The following is a 16,305-nucleotide window of genomic DNA, read 5'->3' on the forward strand; positions in this document are numbered from 1 at the left end:
CCACTACCATTTCAACTATGCACAGGAGGTTGTCTTGTGGTCATTTTCATTAAAAAATGATTAGCCTGATCAGTTTGTTGTATGTATTAAGCCCTTTTTGAGCGGTATGCTTGTATTAATAGCTTATAGCTTGCCATACTCACCAACCTTGGGACCTCAGAAATAGGGAGCATTTCCAAACCAAATTGCGGGGGGGGGGGGGGGCATTAAAAGCATTACAAATTAGACATTAAAAGCATTAAAACGAAATGTGAAACATTATATATATATATATATATGTGTGTATGGAGCAATTGTTTTTAATGTCCGACTTTTGTCTGTGCTGTTCAGTAAATGTGCATCTGTCCTAATTTATTGTAGCCTATCTACTACACAACCTAGTTCAAATTTATGAATCTCCCGCGGAAGTCAGGAGGGTTGGCAAGTAGGCTATGGTCACTGCTCCCCAGTAAAATTGAATAATTGAGGGGTTACTTACAGTACAAAAAAGTACAGCATTTGTAGAACTCGGATGATACTACATAAATTGCCATGCAAAGCCAGAGACTGTTGCTTGTAGACGACAAGACTGCTGTAACCATTCAAATGTGGAGGCTACACTGCATTGAAGGTGGGTTGGCTTACTTGACACAGAACACAGAAAACGAACACCACAAAAAAGGGCTTAAAGCAGGTCCTAAACAGCAGCAGGTCTGGTTGAGGTGTGAACTGGTCTCCTAAAAATGGCTTGAGCTGTGAGGATAAGAGGAGGCACACTGTTTCTGTTATTACATTTCAATAATAGAATATGACACACAAAACACAAACCACATACATACACACATACACATACAAAGGCCCGTCTTGGTTTAAAGCCCACTCACCAACGTCAAGGTGCAAGCCTATCGAGTGGGAACACGAGACCAATCACGAACAGGACAAACTCAGACGGGACAACACAGCATACAAATAATCGAGGAATATACACAACATCTAAATATAAGACCAAATTTTCTTAAACTATTGGAGACTTGGAAATAACAACTAGGCCTACATGAAGACTTTCACAGTTTCAGACTGCTGTAACCATTAAAGTTTGGAGTAGGCTGCATAAGCTTACACTTAACAATGCACACACACAAAACGCTCAAAAAGGGCTTAATACATACAACAAACTAATCAGGCTAATCATTTTTTAATGAAAATGACCACAAGACAACCTCCTGTGCATAGTTGAAATGGTAGTGGGATACGGTGATAAACTGGAGTGATCTTTTGACAGCAATTATTAGCCTTTTCCAAGAATGGACAGAAATGGGATATTTTTAGAATAACAGGAATTTATTCACATACAATGTAAAGGAGTTGATGTGTAGCATGAAGATGAAACGATACACTGAGTTTGGGTGTTTTCAGTCAACGTTGGCGTTCACCGCTTCCAGCTATCGAATGGCCGACTGGTGTGATGGATAGCCTAACGTTAGAGAGATAAATGTAGGCTATGGTTATGTTAATAAAGCTAACAATGATGTTGTAACATGCATGCAGCACTGCCGATCTGATCTGAACGATTGATTCATTGTTACCATGGATCGGTATTGGGATTGATCAAGGGCGAATGTGAAATAGCAGCCACGAACTCAGCGGGTTTTCCGAGATGCGGTAGCCGCGGCCAGAGCTCCTGCTGGCGGGGAGTGAAGCTCTTCAACTCGCCGGTCACTGACTCCCTGGAGGAATTTAGCCTGGCTGCAATAACGTTATCGCGAACGGAATGAATACCATCTACTAGCAAACAAAACATGTTAAATTATATTTAACCTGTTAAAACTAAGATGCCAGGATCAAAAAATAATTTCTCCAATTGATATATTTGACAAAAACAGGTTAATATGCAAGCCGGTTTTCATTGCTAAATCAAAGCGGGGAGAGCCGGGAACGCGCGTCTACATTTCAGAGAAATGTGAACTTTTTCGTGGACGCGCGTCGGCCAGAGAAGCTCAACTGCGCAAGTCAAAAGTAACCGGAAGGCCAGAAAAGCACAACTGCGCAAGTCAAAAGTAACCGGAAATAGTCAAATGACTACAAATTTTGCCAAGATGGCGCGGTTCAATAGGGCTTCATTGTTGATAGCGGCCAGTGAATGGAGTGGCTGTATCCAGTTTATATAATACATCCATGGTGGCTGCTGATGGTCTAGCTAGCCCACAACGCCAGTCATTGCTTACACTGTTGCCATGACAACCAGGAACCACTCACGGCCGTAGTGAATGCTTTGTGTGTTTGTTTCAGAGGGAGAGCTGACAAGTCCAGAGCAGAGAGAGAGAGAGAGAGAGAGAGACTACCCCACAACAACAAGAGAGACAAGGGTCTCAGTTTCATCTCTGCTACCTTTTATTCTACCACCCTCTAGACATTTAGTTGTATCTCCTCTACACTCTCTCTCAGCCATGATGGTCAAGACTGAAGACTGAGGAGTCTGTGTGTGTGTGTGTGTGTGTGTGTGTGTGTGTGTGTGTGTGTGTGTGTGTGCGCGCGTGTGTGTTTATGTGTGTGTGTGTGTGTCACCCAGAGACTGAGAGGAGCGTTCAGCGGTGGAGATGTCGTCTGGTGGGAGCCTGGGGGTCGTGCTGCCCCCGGTGAAGAGCGTGGTCGTCTACAGGAACGGAGATCCCTTCCACTGCGGCCGCAGGTTCGTGGTCAACCAGCGGCAGGTGGCCACCATGGAGGCCTTCCTGAACGACGTGACCCTGAACATCCAGGCGCCGCTGGCCGTGCGGACCTTGTACACCCCCCGGCAGGGCACCCGGGTCCGGGAGCTGACCGACCTGCGCAGCGGAGCGCAATATGTGGCAGCTGGCTTCGAGAGGTTCAAAAAGCTGGAGTAAGTTGGGCTGCCGTGGCACTACTGCTGACGTGTCTGTTCTAGAATCTTTTCCAGTAGGCTGTTCTAGAATCTTTTCCAGAAGCTGTTCTAGAATCTTTTCCAGTAGGCTGTTCTACAATGTTTTCCAGTACGCTGTTCTAGAATGTTTTCCAGTAGGCTGTTCTAGAATCTTTTCCAGTAGGCTGTTCTAGAATCTATCAGTAGATCTGAGATCGAATGATCTACCTGTTATCTTACTGTCATGACTAGTGGTTGAGGAGAGACCTGGGACGTATTGGGAAGAATGTGCCATTCAGTGCACTATCATGGTCTAAGCTATCTGTATCTTCCTCCTAGTAATCCTCCTTCTTGTTTTGTACACGCAGCTATGTGAAGTCAGGACAGAAGAAGCAGCCTGGAGCACACAGAGAAGGAACTCAGGCAAGTGAATGTGATTTTACAAGTGGCAGACAGATACTGTGGGGTCCATTACTCATTAACCTGGCTGACCTCAGTGAAAATGCAGATCAGTTGGGAGTTGTTAATGTTGGGTTAAAGCAGAGTTGTTGTTAATATTGGGTTAAAGCAGGTTTGTCATGCTCTTAAAGAGACAGCCATGGTCCTGTCCACAGACAGGTATATACAGGCTGGCTAGTGGGGGGGGAGGGTCCTCTGTTTGGGAGTTCCAGGGGCTCAGAGAACATAGATAGGTAGAAAAGCTGTCTCAGGTCTTCCAATATGTGGCGAACCATTTCAGCTCAAATGATCTTTCTCTCTCCCTCTGTCTACCCCTCTCTCTCTCTCTTTCTCTGTTGTGAGGAGATGGAGTAACATGCAGAGAGGGCTTGTTTCTTCAGTCACAGCTCTATGCCGTTTCAGAGCTCTGAGCCACCACACAATGAGACGAGAGCTCTTATTCTGTATGCATGCCCAGTGGACTCAGATACACACTGGTTCAGAGTGTGATGGATTGGAGGAAATCAGATGTGTTGACACTGTGTCCTGGGGGTTTCCCAGTTGTCTCTCCCTTTCTATCTCTCTCTCTCTGTCTCTCTCTCTGTGTCTATCTCTCTCTCTCTCTCTCCCTCTCCCTCTCTCCTGTGTGTCTACCATTAGTTGTTCCACCACCATATTTAAGAGGCTATCGTCTTAACAGAGAGGCTGAGTGATGGGTCTGTTTATGTTGTGGGTTGCTGTGCCTCCAACACAGGAGGTGTGTGTGTGTGTGTGTGTGTGTGTTAGTTGTGTGTGTGTTTATGACATGGCTTTGTAGATTAGAGAGGACACACCTACTCCGTACCAGCTCTGTACAGAAGCAGGTCACCATGCTGTGTTGAAGCCGTGTTATCAGACACCAGCAAGCCTGGACACGTCTGGGTCCCAGCCTCTCCCTGGCCGCCCCTTGTTCTCTAATTAGTAGTGGGATAATATCATCCAAAACAGGTTTGTTCGTGGCTGATTTACAGCTGTTTCTCTGGTCACCAACACAAAGATATATTAATGGGGCCTGCATCTGTTAGCTGCAATGGGTTATTGCTCACTGTTACAGGAGTGTGTGCGGTACATTGTGTTACTTTAAGAGCCTCCAGGCTTTAGATACCTGCCCATGTAGATATGTGTTACTTTAAAGTCGCACTGAAACGGACGTTTGAGATCATCTAACTTCCGTAGTTTGACGTATTTCCGATGCAAACAAGCTATGAGGGTGGGACATATGTTTAGAGGAATTTGATTGGAACATTGACAAGTGGACGGGTTTTAAGAACTTTAGACAGATTCGATAGAAGGATAGCGTTGATTGACGGGTGGATGTCGTGAGGCCTAAAATCTAAGGTACCTGTTGTCGTCACTGCACGTGACCTACCGTTTTCCAGGAAGTAAGAAATTATATACTTTGATATAAGAATACAACAAAAGAAGAATTTTGTAATTTTTTGGGCATACATTGTTGAATATGTGAACACTATGACTAATTATGTGAACCAAAATGGGACAGAATGCTTTTTTCATTTCAGTGCGACTTTAAAAGCCTCCAGGCTTTATATACCTGCCCATGTAGATGTGTTGATGGTGAGGACTTGCAGAGGTGTGGGTTGCCATGGCCACAGCCCTCTCAAAGACCTAAGTGTGGCTGGCAGCACCAAGGCTGTGATTAAGGACTGTTTTGTGATTATTGTTTTGGTTACTGTTCAATATTATTGTTGATCTGAATTTAGACACGGTTTTTATTGTGTCTGTTCCAGACTAGAGTCATCCAGAGACCCAACGTGTCAGCCAAGTGGAGGAAGTTTATACCTCTGCCCTGTGTCATACAGTGAGTCTCTCTCTCGGTCTCTCTCGGTCTCTCTCTCTTACTCTCTCTCACACACACACTCACACACCCACACACACACACCTTGAACAATCAAATGTGCGTGTGTGTCTTTGGTGTGGTTGTCCAGTGTGTTCCGGAACGGAGACGTGCTGTGTCCCCCGCTGCGCTTCCTGGTTCCGCGCTGCCTGCAGCAGCTGGACCAGGTCCTGGGCCTGGTGACGGGCCGGACAGGCCTCCGCACCGGCGCGGTCCGCAGGTCAGACCCGCCAGCACCACACACACACGGACATGGGAACGGACTACACTTGTATGGAAAGACCTTTACAATGAAGGCCTGTCATTCACCCATTCACACACACACTCACACACCAATGGCGGCAGCTGCCATGCAAGGTGCTAGCCTGCTCTTTGGGAGCAATTTGGGTTTCAGTAGCTGTGTTCGGAATCGCTCCCTCGTTCCCTCACTCCCTATTCCCTATATAGGGTTCACCATGTAGTGAACTACCTAGGGAACAGAGAAAATGTAGGGTACATGCACTGTTCCCTGCAAATCAAGGTGAATTGTGGGTAATAAATAGTGGACTCTATAGGGAACGAAAATTCTGTGGAGAATTCGGACACTACAAACAAAATGGCTGACGCCCTATATAGTGCATAGGGAGCGATTCCGAACACAGCTAGTGTCTTGCCCAAGGACACTTCGTTATGTGGACAGGAGAAGGCGGGATTTGAACCAACGCTGCGGTCATTGGACGACCCGCTCTACCTCCTGAGCTACAGCCGCCCCATGTGTTTAGATGCAGGTCCGTATGGTTTAGTCTCTGTGACCTATGACCCTGACTCCCCAGGCTGTGCACACTGGATGGCGTGACGCTGACCTCTGTTGACCAGCTGGAGACCAGCCACTACTATGTTGCCGTGGGAACTGAGAGGTTCAAGAAACTTCCATATGTGGAGCTGTTGGTTCCCAAGGCTGCAGAGAGGTATGCAGGGTGTGTGTGTGTGTGTGTGTGCGTGTGTGTGCATGTGTGTTTGTGTGTGTGTGTGGGGGGGTTGTTGCTTCCCTATTCATCAGAGTGATCTGTCCAATTAAAAGGAATCAGACAAGACAATGTGTTTCAAATCAACAAGTTTTGCTTTACAGTAGTTTTGTTTTCCAGACGCCACCCAGGGCACCGCCGGCTGTGGAGGAGACATGAGGTGAGCTACAGTAGGTTCACCACATCCCCGTCTGATCCCCTGATACTGACTGACTTCTATGGAACAACACAGCAGGGATTAAAGGAACATTCTGTGTTTTTGTTGTTTCCTCAGAGCAGAAAGGCAGCTAGCGGCCCTGAGGACAGATACAGCGACTCAACTCTACTGGACTCCCCTGAGGTACTGAACACCCTGGCCTGTCTGATATCCCTCCCCTGAGGTACTGAACACCCTGGCCTGTCTGATATCCCTCCCCTGAGGTATTGAACACCCTGGCCTGTCTGATATCCCTCCCCTGAGGTACTGAACACCCTTGCCTGTCTGATATCCCTCCCCTGAGGTACTGAACACCCTGGCCTGTCTGATATCCCTCCCCTGAGGTATTGAACACCCTGGCCTGTCTGATATCCCTCCCCTGAGGTACTGAACACCCTGGCCTGTCTGATATCCCTCCCCTGAGGTACTGAACACCCTGGCCTGTCTGATATCCCTCCCCTGAGGTACTGAACACCCTGGCCTGTCTGATATCCCTCCCCTGAGGTACTGAACACCCTGGCCTGTCTGATATCCCTCCCCTGAGGTATTGAACACCCTGGCCTGTCTGATATCCCTCCCCTGAGGTACTGAACACCCTGGCCTGTCTGATATCCCTCCCCTGAGGTACTGAACACCCTGGCCTGTCTGATATCCCTCCCCTGAGGTACTGAACACCCTGGCCTGATATCAGACAGAACACCAACTCACTACACTCCGTTGAGACCTTCAGTCTGATGCTGCTTCCACACTGACTTCCATGGGGAAGGAGATTTGATTTTCTCTAACCAATCACTAGGGACCAACATATCCATCTGAATGTAACGTCATTGCTGGTGCATAGCCATGACAACCATAAACAATGTTGACAACATGGAAGGAAGTTAAACAATGTAATCATAGTAGTCTACTTTGTTACTAATACTACCAAACTACTGCCAATCGCCCTCCTCTCAAGTAATATGGGTGTCACATTGTCCCAACGCACAGCTTGACAATGATTGACAACAGCTAGACAACGCCGTTAGTCCCGCCCTTGGCGCCGAATGGCTAAGCTTTAGAATCTTTTTTTTTCTTCAAACTTTTATGGACATAGAAAAGACATTTTTTACAATTCTGGAAAATACAATTTCAATGGATGTAGGAAGAACAATTTTTCGTACCAGAATGAGTGTAAATTATGATCTTCATACAGTAGATGTCAGAATTACATAATGCTCACACATCCTTGGATGTCCCTTATAGTTGAAACAAGGATTTACCTTAAACCTATTATTTCTGTTTCCATCAACCATGCACATTTACATAGTGAAATGGTATAACCAAATACAGCTAGCGATGAGTGAAAATTCCATCTGGCACTCTCATTCCACCCTGGTTCACACTCACGATTTGTTTGTTTGTTTGTTTGTTTGGTACGCTCACACTTCTACAGTCCAGTGTGTTTAAATGCCAGCCAATTAAGGCTGAGCCAGGCTGGCCCAATAATGGACAACTGTGGTCAGTCGGTGTTCACTGGTCACTGTTGGTCCCCCATGCCTGGGCCACAGTGGTACTAGCATTAACATCATATTTAGCTACTTTAGCAGCATTTGATATAAACCCCCAGCCAGAACAATGCACTTGATTTGATGTGCCTGGCAGCAGGGTGGTCCCCTCATATACTGTGTTGTCGTTGCCAGTCAGATGGGCGGAGGGTGAAGTCGACGGGTGATGAGGTGGGGGAGGGGCCAACCCTGCAGGTCATCCAGAGGAGGTCAGGGAAGGAGGAGTCCATTTTCCACACCAGACCAGTCAAGGTCCAGAAGAACTGGGGCCAGCCCACACCAGCTCCCTGGGACAGGCCAGGTACTGTAGGAGCACACAGTACCTGCACACACAATCACATAAGAGCAAACTAGATCGGATAGATCGGTAAGATACGACAAGATGAGATGATTGAATGTGATGTGTTTAAGCCCAATCCAGTGTGTTTAAAGGAGTGGCATTCTGTGTGTGTGTGTGTGTGTGGTGTGTGTGTGTGTGTGTGTGTGTGTGTGATTGTGTGTGTGTGTGTGTGTGTGTGTGTGTGTAGCCCAGCCCAGTGTGTTTAAAGGAGGAGCACAGAGGAAGAGAGAGGAGCTGCGAGGAGCTGAAGAGGTGCAGGAGGATGAGAACACAGCTGTGGAGATCCCTGTGGACCAGGTAATCACCACTATACACCACTATACACTACTATCATCACTATACACTTTCGATTAATTTCATTAATCGATAACTGTTAACCTTAACAAACGATAATTTGGGCCTGGGACCCAAACAGTCTTGATGTCCTTAACCTGGACACAGGCGACCGGAGCCTGACGAAGAGCTTTAATAGCATCATGGAATCTTCCAGCAATTCCCATTTGGATTAGTCTAAAAGCAATCAAAAGCCTTCTTAAAATCCATAAAACAGCTTTGCTTTCAATCCCTCTCTTGAGCCTGTGTCTGTTAGTGGAGATATGTTTTTCGAGGGACGTTTGCACACTGTCAACTGTCCTGTTTCTCGAAGCTTGAATTCACACCGTCTTGTGCTTCTTCATCACACATATTGTTAGCGTAGTTGGCGTCCAACTGTAGTTTTTAATTATTAAGTATTTTTTGTATAAATATACTCTGGTGTTTACAAAACCTTCAGTGCCTACCGGGTACACCTACAGCATCAATCCCCACAGGGGTGAAAATTAACTTTTTGGCTCACGGTGAGTCACCTGTGACTGGGACTGTAGATGAAAAAATCTACCGGCCAAGTATATATTTTTTTCAGATAGCCTTCCGAAATCTAGTTGCCAATTGGAAATTTTACCTGCATTTGGCCGGTGGCAGGTGTTAATTTTTAGCCCTGAATCCCCATCATTATGTATTTGTGTATTTTCTTTCTCTAAATCGTTGTGCTCTACTATCTTCCATGTCTTCTTCAGAGAGTGGCAGAGACCGTTGAGGACGAGGATCTGAGGGAGAGAGACCCCTCTCTTCCAGAGAGCACAGGCCATGTGAGTCATACACACGCACACACACACACACACACACACACACACACACACACACATACAAACACACACACACACACACACACACATTATTATTTTTATATTAGACTTGTATATTTACATATCATTATTGTTCTATATAGGTGTGAGCTCTCATATAAGCCCTTTTTGGGCTTAATGTCTTAACTGCAAATGTTTACCTTTCTTTGCTATCTTTCGCTTGTCTTTTTTATTTGTGAATAAAAAAAACTAAATAAATTTAAAATGGTGCCATAAATACGTGTCCATTCACTGTCAGTCCGGAAGCAAGATCAGGGTGATGTCGAGACTCAATATTGTTTCCCCGTCTCTGCTATTGGTTCAGGGACTGGCCCCGCCCCCAGAGACGGAGGGCAGGAATGGAGGAGCACTCCATCACTCAGATGATGAAAGACACAAGGTTTGTATTACCTCTGCTATCTCGTGGTAGACTATTGAGATGAAGATATAGTTCTAGTTTGTATTACCTCTGCTACAGTGACCTGATACAATAGAGACTATTGAGATGAAGATATAGTTCTGCTTTTCTTTCTGTCTTTCTCTCTTCAGCTCAGAGATGAGATGAGACCAACTGAGCTTCAGGGGAACTCACCAGGCAGTACCCGCCCCTCACCAGACAGGCCCCGCCCCTCACCAGACAGGCCCCGCCCCTCCTCAGTCTACAGAGAGGAAGCGGTCATAGATGGGCCTGAAGCACCACAGGAACACATGGAACAGGTAGTGTAGTGATTTAATAGGCCAATATTAACACCTGCACCTTCCACTGTTCTGAAAATATTAGGCGGATAGATAGATATATTAGATATATTCAGTGTTCGTATATTCTGTTCTTAGTTGAGAACAAATCCCAGATGAGAAACCATTGGTGAATGTCAACATTTTCTTAGAAACAGCGTAAGTACAGTTTAAGAAGAAATGCTTCTTAAGAACTTCTTTACTTCGTTGGTGAATGAGGCCCAATGTTGTTTTCCTCATTAAAGGCAAAATCACCAGAGCAAGAGGAGAGCCAGCCGAGATCAACCTCTGTTCATCAGGAGGCCTCGAGAGAGACGCTCACGCAGGCGCCAGAGGTCCACACACACGCTCGCTATTCAGCACAACATGGAAGAGCACACAGATCACAGACTCATCCAGCGTTAATAAACTCTATCCCCCCTCTCATCTTCCCTCCAGGAGGTGGAGCCAGAGGAGTGTGTGCCAGGGACGGCCTCTTCATCTTCAAGAGCTTCTTCATCATCATCTCAGGGCTCTGGAGACAGGGGAGCAGACCACAGAGACAGCACTCGTTTCCTCTCTGCCCACACTCTGAAGGTACTGAGTGTCATCTACATGAATCCAGCCAGTTTAAAACCTGCTGCATGTCTTTTACCCCTGCTTTACTGGTTTTTTCCAGCAGGAGAGTCCCGCCCCCCCTTCTGACACCATAATGGATCGGCCGAGAGGGGAGGAGCCAGAGGGAGAGAAAGGAGACCTCACACAGAGGTCACGTCACCATAGCGATACACAGCTTCCATAACAACTATGTACTAATATCACCACTAATTCATTGCTTAGCGTCATCTAGGTAGTCAGTGAGAATCCATAATGTGAATATGTTTTAAAAGATGCTGTAATGTATTGAGCTACAGTACTGTGACTTTGACACAACGAAACGTACCGTTAACTCCATGACCTAAGCAGTCATTCATGCATTTCTCTTTATTTGAATGAAAGGAATCCTCTCAATAGGAGAGCATTTTAGACATCAATAGAAGAATAATTAATGAAATACAGTGCAATATTGCCTTACAACATATCTTATGACAAGAGCAGAAGGGTACATTTGGTCTGAATAAAAATGTTCTCATCTCTGGATGTTGCCATCGTTCCTCACACAGTCCACCACAACAGAAAACACATGCAAGTCTACTAACATGGTTCCCTTTTACACATTCCATAGAACATCATTTAAAGTAGTTTGGTATTTCGCATCCTAAGCCCTGTTAGAAGGTTATTTACGATTGTGTAAGACGGCCCATATAAGAATGTTGACAGACTTTGCACTCTTGAGATATTAGTGCTCAGTGTTAAGAGATATTAGTGCTAGAGACCCATCAGCTGGCCATATCATGAATCTCTATGGGCATATATACAGTATGGACATAGAGATCTATTGTGTTCTTAGTTGTGACATGAGTAATGAGCACTAATATCTCAATATCGGCGCTGCGGGCTGATGTAAAAATTGGATGATGGGGCGCATTACAAATAAAAATAACGAGTGCAGTCTGTAAACATTTTTATATGGACCATTGTATATGATCGTAAATAACCTTATGAAAGGGCTTATGATGCCGAATACCAAACTACTCCTTTAATACATTACATAAAAACATTAAGGCTGACTACACAATAGCAGCCCTGCTCTTCTGTCCAGCTCTAGCAGGTTCCACCAGGTAGCGTAGCCTGCATCTCCAAGCTGGACCACGCTCTAGACACACTCCCCTACGCTCGGTGAGAGAGCACATCCTGTGAGGCATCAGTGAGAGAGCACATCCTGTGAGGCATCGGTCAGAGCAGAGATACAGGGTTTTACCTCTATGAGTGTGGGGGCGTGTGTGTGTGTGAGAGGGAGTGTCAGGAGAGGTGTGTGGTGTTCTGCTGTCCTGCAGTCTTGGCATCTCTAACAGAGCTGATCACACAGAGAGTGATGCCAGCCATGGTGAGACACATGCCTGCTACCGCCCCTGCAGATAGAGGGGAGGGGAGAGGGGGAGAGAGAGAGAGAGAGAGAGAGACAGAAAACGTATAAGATCCAGTCTTTGTCTTTCATGTCGTTTTTCGCATCACAGCTACAGCTGTGTTGTTAGGGGCTGGACAGCCTTAGCTGCCGGTCACTCTTATATTTCCTATTATTCTGAATCTTCTTCCTAGGAAGTCTGACTTCCCATGCATGAAAAATCACTGAACTTTGCACATAGATCCAGTCCTATGCTAGAAGTCCTCAACTGGCATAGGGTGCCAATAGTCCTGATGGTGGCGCTACAGCAACTGTCTAAAGTTTAAAACTTAAAAAAAATCAGAAATCAGTTGTACATGTTATCACTTTGCAACCACCACCAACATGTAGGCCCACTTGAGCGTTTCTGCGTCCATATGCTTTGAGCTGGCAGGAATTATGAAGTCCATCACTCTGATTTTCTCAAAAAATCTCTAAAACCTATCAAATCTTACTCCTCCTACATTTTTGGTCAATTGACACCCCAATTGCTACACTACATCTTCAGACTGTCCTCCAAGCACAACTAGCGATTCATAAAGACAGATTGATGAAAACAACCGTTTTGCGTCAGAAAATAGATTTTTTAGAAGCTGCATTCTCAGTGCCCCGTCCGCCGCCATTGATGGATATACTTGGCTCGCCCTGGATTTTAAATTTCTTCTACAGGCCTCCGAATTACACCAAAGTTATCTCGGTGAGTCAAACGTCTTATAATATGCTGTAAACAAGGTCCAGGTTGTCAAAAACGAGCATTCTCCTTTAAGGTAAAGTACAAAAGTAAATAACTAAAAAAACAATAGGTGCTTAAGAGGGACAATCCTGGTAGAGGTGAGTTTTGAGTCTATGGCGAAATATGAGCAGTCCTGATGTCGGTGGGCAGTTCACTGTGTGGCCAGGACAGAAAAGAGCTGTGACCATGTCACAAACTCAAACCTGGTTCCGTCTACCTGTGGCAGTTAACAGGAAAACATGCCTTACAAATATGTGTCCACCTAGACCCTCATGTATTTGTAATTTGTCTCCTTCCTCTGACTCCGCCCGGCCCCGCCCCAGTGCTGCTCAGCAGCTACAATTGATTTTTTTCCTGAGGAGTTGCACATCCAACCACCAGAGGGCATCGTTGAGCATCACTGGCAAAAAATACTGCTGTAACAGTGTCGCGCAATGCAGCATAAACCCTTTACATTTTCAATTTTAAGTTTGCAGTGCTGACCGAGCAAGTTCCCCTGCACAGAACAGTTCTGATCTGAATACCTGCACCGCGGCACCACTACAACTCAGTATATATCAACAATTCAGTATATATCAACAATTCAGTATATATCAACATGAGACTCACTACAATTCAGTATATATCAACATGAGACTCACTACAATTCAGTATATATCAACAATTCAGTATATATCAACAATTCAGTATATATCAACATGAGACTCACTACAATTCAGTATATATCAACATGAGACTCACTACAATTCAGTATATATCAACATGAGACTCACTACAATTCAGTATATATCAACAATTCAGTATATATCAACAATTCAGTATATATCAACATGAGACTCACTACAATTCAGTATATATCAACATGAGACTCACTACAATTCAGTATATATCAACATGAGACTCACTACAATTCAGTATATATCAACATGAGACTCACTACAATTCAGTATATATCAACAATTCAGTATATATCAACATGAGACTCACTTCTGCCTCCAAACTCCTCCCCCAGCAGCCGGCCAGTGAGCAGAGTGAAGAGGAAGGTCAGAGAGTTGGCCACGGGGACCGCCAGCGACAGGTCTGGAGGAGAGACAGGGAGGTGAGGAGAGACAGAGAGGAGAGGAGAGACAGGGAGGTGAGGAGAGACAGGGAGGTGAGGAGAGACAGAGAGGAGAGACAGAGAGGAGAGGAGAGACAGGGAGGTGAGGAGAGACAGAGAGGTGAGGAGAGACAGAGAGGAGAGACAGAGAGGTGAGGAGAGACAGGGAGGTGAGGAGAGACAGAGAGGAGAGGAGAGACAGGGAGGTGAGGAGAGACAGAGAGGTGAGGAGAGACAGAGAGGAGAGACAGAGAGGTGAGGAGAGACAGAGAGGTGAGGAGAGACAGAGAGGAGAGGAGAGACAGAGAGGTGAGGAGAGACAGAGAGGAGAGGAGAGACAGAGAGGAGAGGAGAGAGCAGAGTGGAATCGTCAGTCAATTGTTCTCATTGTGTGTTCATGGCCAAGGTACTAGTTCAGACGTGTCATGCAGGCATGTGCTGCAGCTGACCTGTGGTGGCCAGGGTCAGGTAGTAGACCAGGGAGCCAGTCTGGTTCAGGACGAATGGAATCAGGTACTGGAGAAACATGACATGTTACAACAAACAGGACAGCTTCTCACTCAGCGCTCACATAGTCTGACTCAACTGATGGAGGTTTTGGGGATAAGCCTTGTCATTAGTTTATTACTGCCCAATCAGTTGCGCCGATTGATGTGGTCGGCCAATCCAGACTGTAAAACAACAACAACCTCCGCCAAAGACGATTGTGATTGGTTTATAGAAATACAGCGCACCCAGAAATACCTTTCTCCAGTGCTAGCACAGTGTGGAGGTCGGCCTGGCTATGAGGCTACACCACTGCTCTCTTAGCTGAGCTGAGGGAGGAGGCAGTACTGTAGAAGGTCATGGTCCTGTCTGCCGTTCTGTCTGTGAGTTTACCTTGACGTTTAGAAACAGGAACTTGACTTCGGCCAGGAACTGAAGGACTTTGTTCCTGTGTTCCACGTGTTCGATCCCCTCTGTGGCCCTCTTCAGCAGCGGGTTAGTGCAGCCCCACAGGATGGCAACCAGCAGCAGACACACTCCCTCCCCTGGAACACACACACACCTTCAGCTGCCATTCGGCCAGAATATTCAGAATTTAGAATAGAATAAAACACAAAATGTATTTCGTCATAACCCTACATACAGTATGTAACAAGTAGGGTACATTGGAATTCTTATCGTCAGTATCTTATCAGCACTAATCAGTTCCTATTCCAGTTCTAGGTACAGTACACAACTAGACATTATACGGTTCCCAATGAATCTGGCAATTTATCTGTAGTCATCCTCACAGTACTTATTCCAGTCATGTATGACCGTGACGTGTCCGCGGTGCAGGTAATACAATTCAAGTTGTACAGTCATTTGCTATTGTCTATTAGACGAGAGTGTAATCTGACGTATAGACAGGGTGTTCAATTGTTCAAGTGTTGTCAGGTGTTGGTTCAAGTGAATTATCAAACTACTTGCCAATGTCAAAGATAATTGAGATTTGAAACCCACGTGACAAAATATTGTAGCTACAATACATCCATGCTACAAAAAGACTATCTGATCCCGGAAATAGTGCTAGCATAGCAGCCAAGTCTCAAATAGGCTAATCGCGCATGCATTGAATGAAAAATACACAATTCTGTGTATCCTCCCCAATTTTGGACACATCGGCGTTGATTTCATAGCACGACTAACTCATGCGGTTGATTTTTAATAGAAAGAAAAGAAAATGTCAGCCGGACTTCTCACTGCTTACCCATAGTCACCATTGTAAACAACACAAGTCCAAGATGCGTTCATGTCAAACAGTCCGTTTATGTTCGGTACAGAGTGTCGAATCAAACATTTCGGGTCAAATATTGTCACTATTCTTTGTTAAATCAATTAAGTAGATATTATTATAGTGCGAAAACACAAAATAGTATACGTTTCCTGGATAGCACTAAGATGTAGACCAAATGCATTACTTTGAACTGAGTCTTTTGAATGCAGCCTTGATTATTTACCTCTCAGTTCTACCAGGAGAGGGCGGCATTTCTCTGAATATGCTCTGATCCATACAACGTCTACTTCTAGTTCATTTCAGACATTACGAATGTGCACATTGCTGTAAATGTCTACTGTATGTTTTGTCTTGTATCTGATGACTAGATTAATTTACAATGCTTTTACTAATCAAAGTTAATTAAAGATGGGCAACAACTGGTCAGTCTGGAGGCTGTGGTGGAGAGGAGGATGAGGGACAAACTGAAGTCTATCCTGGACAACCCCTCCCATCCCCTCCATGATGAGCTGGG

General features: G+C 45.4%; 2 protein-coding genes across 4 annotated transcripts; one reads left to right on the forward strand and one right to left on the reverse strand.

Annotated features, from left to right (window-relative positions):
• Nucleotides 1-2,245: 2,245 nt before the first annotated feature.
• On the forward strand, nt 2,246-10,959 carry dcdc2b (doublecortin domain containing 2B). The gene is made up of 16 exons (XM_084451123.1): nt 2,246-2,345; nt 2,549-2,860; nt 3,229-3,283; nt 5,086-5,156; nt 5,284-5,412; nt 6,005-6,139; nt 6,317-6,356; nt 6,471-6,536; nt 8,072-8,237; nt 8,464-8,573; nt 9,332-9,403; nt 9,765-9,839; nt 9,989-10,156; nt 10,420-10,509; nt 10,613-10,750; nt 10,836-10,959. Exons 2-16 carry the CDS (start codon nt 2,577-2,579, stop codon nt 10,953-10,955), a joined length of 1,719 nt encoding a protein of 572 aa, XP_084307249.1. The 5' UTR covers nt 2,246-2,345; nt 2,549-2,576; the 3' UTR covers nt 10,956-10,959.
• Nucleotides 10,960-10,973: 14 nt separating this feature from the next.
• tmem234 (transmembrane protein 234) lies at nt 10,974-15,848 on the reverse strand. 3 transcript variants are annotated; one of them, XM_084451126.1, is made up of 5 exons: nt 15,765-15,848; nt 14,909-15,060; nt 14,479-14,545; nt 13,918-14,010; nt 10,974-12,165 (listed from the first exon to the last, which is right to left on the reverse strand). In XM_084451126.1, the coding sequence occupies exons 1-5, from the start codon at nt 15,775-15,777 to the stop codon at nt 12,056-12,058; spliced, it is 435 nt and encodes a 144-aa protein (XP_084307252.1). In that variant the 5' UTR covers nt 15,778-15,848; the 3' UTR covers nt 10,974-12,055. The 3 variants fall into 3 exon arrangements, with proteins under 3 accessions (XP_084307252.1, XP_084307250.1, XP_084307251.1); XM_084451124.1 differs by lacking the exon at nt 15,765-15,848 and adding an exon at nt 15,485-15,697; XM_084451125.1 differs by lacking the exon at nt 15,765-15,848 and adding an exon at nt 15,518-15,697 and having other exon boundaries at nt 10,975-12,165.
• Nucleotides 15,849-16,305: the final 457 nt, after the last annotated feature.

Source organism: Borostomias antarcticus (genome assembly GCF_949987555.1).
Source record: "Borostomias antarcticus genome assembly, chromosome: 16".
NCBI classification, from domain to species: domain Eukaryota; kingdom Metazoa; phylum Chordata; class Actinopteri; order Stomiiformes; family Stomiidae; genus Borostomias; species Borostomias antarcticus.